Source organism: Drosophila subpulchrella, chromosome 2L, assembly GCF_014743375.2.
Source record: "Drosophila subpulchrella strain 33 F10 #4 breed RU33 chromosome 2L, RU_Dsub_v1.1 Primary Assembly, whole genome shotgun sequence".
Classification (NCBI taxonomy): Eukaryota; Metazoa; Arthropoda; class Insecta; order Diptera; family Drosophilidae; genus Drosophila; species Drosophila subpulchrella.
The window spans coordinates 15,835,436-15,845,005 of NC_050610.1; the positions used below are offsets into that span (position 1 = coordinate 15,835,436).

Consider the following 9,570-nt stretch of genomic DNA (forward strand, 5'->3'; position numbering starts at 1 on the left):
GACTGCTGCTGCAATGGGAACTGTATTTATACCATTCTGATAAGGCATCCGCCAGATCCGACAGCTTTATCAGTTGCACATAAGGAAATCGAAAGGGAAGATTACTGCAATTCTTAGGAAATGTGATAGGGTTCTCACTTTCTTGGAATCGCAATCTTATGTGGAAGACGTGTTTCCGTCGAAAATGTTATTGGGTTCATTTCGAGTTTGTTTTCAACTCTTATAATATAAAGATGTGCTAATAAGTATAGATGTTAGTTTACAAACCCTGCCTAACCTTTAAAGTTCGGTTACTTTCGTTATCAACGGAAAGAGTGTATTTTGAATTTACATGTTCTTTTTTAATTACTTCAAGATCAGAACATCACAAATTATTGTTTACAATTCAGGGTCATTGTAAATCTCTTATCACAGTTCACGACTGTATACGAAGAAGGCAGCTTTCTGATTAATCCAGAGGAAAAAAATCTTGGGATAATATGTTGGCGCTGATTATGATTTCTTATACTTTACAGAGATTTTCTTTTACTGCTTGCTTCAAAGTTTACCAGGTACTATATAAACTAAGGCTATGTATTTTTTTATAAACTTCTAGTCCAATCGTTAAAAGTATTTTAATTCAATTTCTGTTTTCAACAGACAGAGCCTAATTGAGTAATGCTTTTCATAACATGTTTGCATCGGTTTTCAGTGCGCCGTCTTTCATATGTGGATTTTCCCGATGTAAATCTGCGTTGCACTAATGTTTTTCGTGACGTCAGCCATTTCACTATTTTAGTTTTCGGCATTTGAACTTTTTGGTGACTTTGTTTATTTTTGTTTCTGTTCCTTCCCTTTGGCCCATGGCTGTTATTTTGGCAGGCGGCCAAAGGACCTCCATATAGCGGCTTCCATATAGTGCCATATACATTTGTAGACCCAGTTCAGCCTCCTATCGCCAGCTAGTGGAGTCGCAACCTTTTTGATTAGATTACGCAACGTAAAACTGGTTTGCAAATTGAATAAATGACTTTTGCGTTGCCAATATAAAACGTGTTTGAAATTTTTGATTAGGCCAAAACACACACATATACACAAAGAACGCGATTTTAGACCTTTCAAGCGTACCAACCTAGAAAAAAAAGTAAAATGAAATAGAATAGAATACAACAAACAACAGAGACGTCGACAAAATAAACTGGAATGGTAAAGGCACAGGACATTTTCGTCCTCCACGTCCTGGGCCCTGGCCAAACTCCATTTTTCCCCGTCACTTTAGAGAAGGGACTCTGCGAACCGAATGTAATTTGTCAATTTTGTTGGGTGGCAGCGCGGGCAGTTTGTGGTTTTGGGACTAGGAAGGGCCCAATTAAAATTCATTAAACGTAAATTAACATTGAAGTCGGGCATTATAAATTAACTAGAGGCCGCAATAAACGACCTCGGAAACCTGGCTGAAAGAGAAAGCCAATTGAATAGGGATTTCTGGTGCTACATTGTGTAGGTGTGCTTCCTCAGATGAAATTATACAATCAAGAGAAAATGTAATAAAATAATCTTAAATCACAGTCTAAAAGAGATTTAATTTTCCGATTAAGGTTTTGTAGTTTTCCCAAAATCAACAAAAAAAAAGCCTTCGAGAATTCAAACTAAATAAACTTAAGTAGTCTTATAATTTTAATAAAGCCATTTAATCGAAATTTCAAACTAAGGGCTAAAAAATTTACAAAGGCTAGAAGCATAAATATTTAACATAACTTTAAAGATTTGCGCAAATAAACTTTTCTTCTTTTAGAATTTTAAAAATATTTAATTTATTTTGAAGTTTAGAAAAAGCTTTTTAGCAACTAGAGTTACAACCTTTAACTTTGGTGCAAAAATCAAACCCACTGAAAATATTTACTTTTCCAATCACTTTTGAGATTGCTCAACCAATCGACGTTGCCAAGTTTTTTTGAGGCGCTAAAATCGTGGATCCCAAAACCAATTCAGGCTTAATGAGCTGTGTAATATTTGCATTTTGTTCACACCCCAGAGAAGTAATTTCGGTGACTGCGCCAAGAACTAGACAAGGCTTTATTTTTCTTGGCAAAGTGCCGTCCGGCAAATGTGCCGCAATTGCTTTAGCATTTACGTTAACATTCTTTTTCTGCCCTTTTTTTTGGCAATCAGAAATCAGAGGAATAGAAGACACAGCTAGAGAAGGAATACGGAGACATAAATCCATTACAGATTGTGAATGCGAAATAAATCAGAAGCCATAATTCAATATTAAATCACTCATACGCCAGGTTAAACCAATTGCAAATGGTGAATGCATCTGGGGGCACAACAAGCAGGACAATTAGTGTGTCACTCACTGCGGCGAAGAAAGAAGGGAAATGAGAAATGGGTTGTGCAGCAGTGTCCGCTTTTAGCCAAATGAAAACCTCAAATGTGAAACCTTGCTGCAAACTCTTCTCCGGCAAAATCAACAAAATATTTCAAAATAACAAATGTGTCCATTGGTGCCGGGTAGCTATAGTTCTAGATGTAGCTGTTGCCGTAGCTCCAATGACAAAGTGCTTGCAAACGCACAATATTTGTCTAGGTCATGCATATCACAATCCGGTCTCGGGTTCCGTTTCTAAAGGATGGGAGGCCAGGTGAGAAGTGGGTGGAACCGGCCCTCCGAAGCGATTCCAATCCAGTTTGCCAGTTAAATGCAAACATAAACACAAAGGCAAATACACAGAACACAAGACATATTAATCAGTGCAGGACATGGAGGAGAACGGGATGTGGCCAGATATATAAGCGATTCCCTGCATTGGCTTCGGTTGGCCAAACAAATAAATTGCAATTTGTGTAATCTTAGCACCTAGGGCCAAAATCAATGGAGAACAAGGTCCTTCGAGCAGCCCACCACATCATTTTACACAAACACTTGCGTATATAGAATTGCATTGAGAGAAATCCAACACAAGAATAAGGTTTTCAAATACTTTACTATTTTGTTATAAACAATATCTTCTTGGAAACATAATATAAGGCTTTTTTTTAGTACAACATAGAATTTTTAATTTATAACTATAATATGAGTATATATTTTAAAGTACGGAAAAAAATAAAAACAAGTAAATATAATTTGATATTTAGACTACCTTAAATAAACGTTAACTTTAACCTTTAAAAATGTACTTGTACTTAAGATACTGACCTTTTTTCTTTCGTGTAGACAAATATATATGGATCAGGTGTGTGGCAAAATATTTACAATTAAGTACAAAGGCAGCAAATGCATTGAGACTTACATTGTTCCTTGCGATGTCGAGAAATGTCACCTATCGGATGTTGAAGTTTCATTATATTAGGCATTTGTGCATGTGTGCAAGTGTGAAAGGATTAAATAGGATTGTGGAAAATTTGGCAAAAGTCGAAATTGATATTTGATTTTAATTACAGCGTGATTTCTGACTTTCCATATCAAAGGATAATCAACTCTGTAATTTTAAGTTTTAATTAGGAATTAGGAATGTTATATTCAGGAATCAAAAAAATTTCTAAGAAATAATTGTCATTCAGTTAAAACATAAAGGTCCTTTCAGTGAAGTTCATTAATTTGTGTAACCGTATACATTCATGTCAAATTAAGACGCAGCTTTAATGACATTGCATCTTTAGTTGCATCAAAATAATGTCAATTGCGGCAATTAACACGTCGACATTCTGACATCCTTTAGGCTATTCCGTACAACATTACTACATTTTTGCTCATTTTGACACATTTGTAAAGTCAATTAGGGCTTGCGCTGCGGTCTAAAAATGTGTATACATTTTCTTGTTTGTTAAATTTACTTAATTTACATTGCATTTAATTCAAATCAATTGTAATTGGCTGAACTTTGGTATTGATTTATTGACCAGTTGATTGGGCAAAGGATTCTGGTTAAAAGGACCACCATCTTCAAAACCTCCAATCGGTGGGATAGAGGCCACATTTGATTTTAGAGGTTCCTAGCCGAGAAAAATGATAATTATGTGAGGAGTTAGTTCTGAATTTCTTCTTTCTTCTTTGGACTGAAAAACTTTTATTTGACGGTAATGCTTAAAAACAAATTACACTTTTATTATTAAAGATTTGATTCCTTAAATGGTGCTATGCCCATAAGGAACTTAAACCTTTGGCTTCGGCTCATAAAAACGTAGCACTCTAAGATGGCCCTGAAAACCCAGCCCCGAGGGTCTAACCGGAGTGCTTAAGTGCCTAAGCGCTTCATGATGGATGCAGGCAGGCTGTGCTCAAGCTTAACCCTAAAAGCGCATTTTAAGTAATTCCAGAGCCTCGCCTATGGTCTCTTAACCCACTGTTCGCCCGCCCTTTTCACCAGCTCTTTCTGCTGCGGCTTAAAAGCTTTAAAGGAATTTATTGCGAACACTTGAAGTATTTTTTGCAGCTCCAGCTCTATGTACATACATATATGCATAGGTATATACATTATGGGAATTATTCGCCTGGGTGTAAAGTGAAAGCAGCTAGAGAAACAACAGCATCTGCAAGGAGCAACAGTCGCCGCTGTAAAATGGAAGGACGAGTTGGGTCCTTGCCGATGCGTAGGTTATTTACAATGGGTATTTTATGGTGGGAACCTCCGATGGCAATCCTGCTGCAGCCAGCCTTTCAATATGTTCACACTTTGGTTTTTAGTTGTAATGTTTTCCCTCTATAGTATATATGTACGTGCAGTTTCAGAGGACACAAGCGATGAGTGTTTTGTCTCGAAAACGCAATACAATTGCACTTAATGGCTCCAGTCCTGTGGCTCGAAAGTAAATGGTCCTCTAGCTGGCACAAGGAAAATGGGAGTGGCCGGAACTGTGAGAAACAGGACCTTGCAGTTGAGCTTCGAAACAAAATATATGAACCTTAAAGGAAATTTCTCCGAAATCTCCACAAAATTGTTTTAAATGCAATTGCGGACATTTTAAATTACTACATAAAATTAATGGCAACAAAATAACGGGTAAATAAATGATTAGCTAAATGACTTACGCTGCCGATATGATCATATATAATTAACAGGAATTCAACCTCAACATTTTCACACGAAATCGATTTTATTGGCCTTAATTTAATCCCCACAATATTTGTTTGCTTTGTTTTATTACTTTTTTCCCTACACTTTCATGACGTTTTACAAATTAATTATTAACTTTTTTACGCGGCTTTAGTTTTTGTAAAGTATTTGACACTTTCAAGAGGAGCGGAAAAAAATCTCCATACAAATCTGTGCACAATTTTTTGTGAAGGTATAAATAAGTTATTAGGAATTTTCATTAAAAAGACGAAATAGAAATTTCTATAGATTTTATACGTAGCTACAGTTTAATTAATTTCTACGTTTTTGCTTATATACTTATTGGAATTAATTAAAAATTAATTGGCGACAGATGCAAAAAGCATTTAGCTTTGTTTGACAATGGAAAATCAAGTTTTATTGAGCATGCAAAAAGCAAGGGGAATATTGCTTACTTTAATCATCTAAATGAATTTACTCTTACTTTTAGAGTATATGCGTTGCAATTATTTTACAACGCGTTGAAACCAATAAATCACTTTATTTTTCTTGACAATATAAAATCTAGAGTAATAAAAGATAAACAAATATTAAGTTTCGAATTACTCTAACTTAACTCAACTGAAATCAATATATACTTTGCATTTAAAATGTGTCTCACTTTGCCAACCTCTCTTATTTGGCCTAATTAATGTCGTCTGTGAGATTATCAGGCCGTTGGATAAACATTTTTACATAACCAAGCTGTATTTAAATTGATTTATGTTAATTACTGTTTAACAGAATGCGCCTGACTGATTGCTAAATTGATTTTAAATGAAATGCAAATACGGAAAAAATCCACTCGGTTGCATAAAAAAGAAATCATCCAGTGTCCCACTGATGATAATGACAATCTATTTTATCGCACTGATTGCTGTCAAACATCAGTGATACGAACGGAGTGGGTTGGGTTGGCAAAGTGCGGGGTAAAATGGATAAGCCGTGAATAGTTCGAGTACTAACCACAATATTTGTTTACATTGATTTCGCTCATTTTGTGCTACCGCAGGGAGACAACTTTTGAAATTATAAACAAAAGAAGGTTCTTGAAATAATTGCAGAATTGTTTAAGTATTTAGAAGGTATATACAATTGTACACCAATCTAAAATCTACTAGCTAAATGTTTTATAGAAAAGAGTTTTAAGCAATGCGGCTACAAAAACAAATAGGACTTTACTTCTCTTTAAAGATTTTTATACTTTTTTATTGCCACCGAATAAATACAATCCAAAACTATTATTATATGATATTATGTGATTATTATAAGGTGAACTGGAATTGGTGGAATTGCCATTTTGGATTGGCCTCTGTGTCCATTTAATGCCTCGGTCTGGGTTTCTTGTTGTCAACATTGCCGCTGGCCAGTTGATTGGGCATGCAATCCGGGTTGATAGCGCCGCCATCTAAAGGACCGCCAGCAGGTGGGAGACCTAGATCCGGAGGGGGCAAACTCGGAGGTACTGATCCCGAACCATCCAAATTACGAGTTCCAACCTGGAAAACATTGTTAAAATCCGGTTAAAACATGTTTTATTTTACTAACAAAAGTAGTTTCTTACCCTCTGTGAATTGTAGCGACCCGCCTGTTGGTATCTCGTCTGCTGGCGGTGTTGGGGATACCGCATTTGCTGAGCATTTGCGAAACCCAGAAGAACGCAGCTGAAGAGCAGGATTGAAATTGCGAATTTGGGAGACATCTTTAGCTCGATTTGAGAGGCTTGAAGACACTGTGACTTTGACTGAGTCTCGGCGCGTATTTATACCATTTTGATAAGGAATCCGTGGGGCTAATCAGTTGTACTTCCGAAAGACGAAAAACGCATATTGCATTTCTTGGGAAATAAAATCTGATTTCTCGCCTTCTTCGAAACTCTTATCAGAGTTCAACAAGCTTGAAGAGAAGTTATTGAACCGATTGTGATGGCCGACATTATATTTCTCCAGAACTGGGGCTTTTATGCGTTTTACAATGCTGGTCAGAACTTTGAGTTGTGTTTGCCACGTAAAAATTTAAGATCTATAAAGAGACTTCAGTTTAAATGAAGTCATTGAGAACGCAGGCAATCCCTATGAGGATACCTACTGATAATAGGCGAAGATGCTGATACGAAACAATCTGTGAGTTTTATAGACTCAGTGAGCATTAAGTTAATGACAGTCCCTGCGGCGGCAAAAAGTTGCCAAAAAAGAAACATTTCGTGAGTTTATTTATGGAACTCAGTCGCCAAAGGAATTGAGGATGTAATAAAGCGTAACTTTACGGTGTTGAGGAAAGTTCTTACCCCTATTTGCATATACTTAAATGTATAGTCTTGCGCTCAAATCAAATATTATAGGTACGTTAAAAAGGAACAACTTATACAATAGTTTGTGTGAAACTCAATGACAAGTTTTTAGATTAAATATAAATATAAAACCCTCCAATTTATTTTATACTACAGAGACATAATAATTTAGGGTCAAAACATTTTAAAAAGTAAAAGAAAACTTTTTTTATTTATTTGTATGAAGAAATTTACTTTTAAAATGTTTCAGCCATTTTTTGTATCTAAAACTTTTGTAAGTTCCCCCGGTCAAGTTTTAAAAATCAAAAGGTATAATAAGATACAAGAGACAGTGGGAAACTCATGTGGCTAAACACACCTTGAAGGTTAATATTTATTCATACTTAAGTACAAGTTTAAGACCTCTAATGAGGTTTGTACATCAGAGAATTTTTTTGATTTATCACTGGTCTATTTGGCCAGCTAGTTATTAAAAACATATTGATGTGGGCAATTGTGTTTCCGAGAAGCTACTTGTTTGCCTGGACAGTTCTGAATGGGTGAGAGCAATTAAGGAGTCCTTTGTCTGCGATTAGGTAATGACGACCCCTGCCGGACAATCCGCTATTGGCTTGTTGTCGAGGTCTCAGCTGTCAAAAACAGGAGGTGGGGTGCTTGGGTTATAATGTCATGGGGGAAAATGGAATGCCGGCATCGGCAGCTGGGAAAGCCAACTTGCAACCTACTTGGCCCAGAAACGCACTCGAGTGTGTGTGTGAGAGTGTGTGTTGTTGCCTTTGCGTGTGTGTCTTGGCCAAATGCCAACGCACAAAACTTGCCATAAATCCACAGGCGGCGTATAATTAATAAGGATTAATTGTGCACCAGAACTTGTGCAGCGACAATGCCAGACAGAGTCAAGACAAAAGGCGCAATGGATGTGGGTGGGGGGATAGGTCCATGGAGATGGAGATTGCATGGTCGTAGTCAAAATTTAATTAATTAATTGCACAACTTTAGGCGAACTGCATGTGCGAGTGCCTCAGAATATTGCGAAAATGCTCTGAAAATCGATAAGCAAAACTCGAATTTGGAAAATTACCTCCGGTATGCGCTGTGGCAGAAATATTCTCGTAAAATATTTGCCTTAATTAACAAATTCTGAATATGGGTCTTTATTAGAAAGCTAATTGCCAAAATATTCACATTCCGTACCGGCAAACGAAATCAAATGTAAATTCAAGTTCATTTATGAGATTTGCTTAAGATATTGTTGTTTGGGCTTGCACTTTTTTTCTTTGATATGTAATTTAACACTTCAAAAGTAATTTATATTCATATAGCATTCATGTACCAGCTTTCGATATAAATAACTTTAAATTCGTTTAATTGAAAATATAGTTAAAGAGGTACTTTATTTGATGTAACTGTAAGAAAATCTTAAAAATTAACTCATATTCCTATAAATATGGAAAATATTAAACCAATTAAATTGAAAACATTTAAACAGTTTATTATTTTCTCAAACAGATTTAATAGGAATGCATAGCGGCGACTCACGTTTAATATACAAAATGATGAGCAACAATGTAATTCAAATTGCATTTTACACCAATTTAATGTCGCTAACCACTTAATGAATCAATAAACTCAATTATATATGCATTGTTGCCAAAAATTGTCCCATTTGCAAGTTGCAATTTCTTGGGGCCAAAGCTAGTAATTAAGCCGGCATTTGGCAGAAACAGAAGATTGTCCACTTAATTCGAAAGGAAGCGAAAACTTTTTATTAGCTCTACAATTCCTCCGGCTTTTCTCCTCGGCATTTCAAATGCCCCGAACTTTTTTATCAGACCTTTTACAGTTTTCCTACTTAACTTTACGTTCGCCTGGCCCTTTGCTTTTTTATATTCTTTCTCGATTTTTTTTTCAATTTTCCCACCGTTTGGCAGGTGAGTGCAAATGCAAAGGACGACGGAAGGGAAATGAAAGACGGCAATTAATGTTAAGCTCTTGGCACGGCCCAAATGGATAGTTGAGCATTTGGCGGGAAGAAAATCAAGAGAAAAATAAGCGGCGGGGGAGGGGATGGGTTTTAATTAGGAAAAGTGTTTTATACTCCAATAACATTATGGTAAGCCTTGCAGGATTGAACCCGGAAGACCTGGCGCCCTCGCGAAGTATGAAAAATTAAAGTTTAATATTTTGGTTTGAGAGTGAAAATCA

The 9,570-nt window shown here is 36.2% G+C and overlaps 1 protein-coding gene across 1 annotated transcript; it reads right to left on the reverse strand.

The window, feature by feature from the left end:
* Positions 1-6,252: 6,252 nt before the first annotated feature.
* LOC119547645 lies at positions 6,253-6,796 on the reverse strand. The gene is made up of 2 exons (XM_037854585.1): positions 6,640-6,796; positions 6,253-6,574 (listed from the first exon to the last, which is right to left on the reverse strand). The coding sequence occupies exons 1-2, from the start codon at positions 6,775-6,777 to the stop codon at positions 6,398-6,400; spliced, it is 315 nt and encodes a 104-aa protein (XP_037710513.1). The 5' UTR covers positions 6,778-6,796; the 3' UTR covers positions 6,253-6,397.
* Between the last annotated feature and the right edge of the window lie 2,774 nt (positions 6,797-9,570).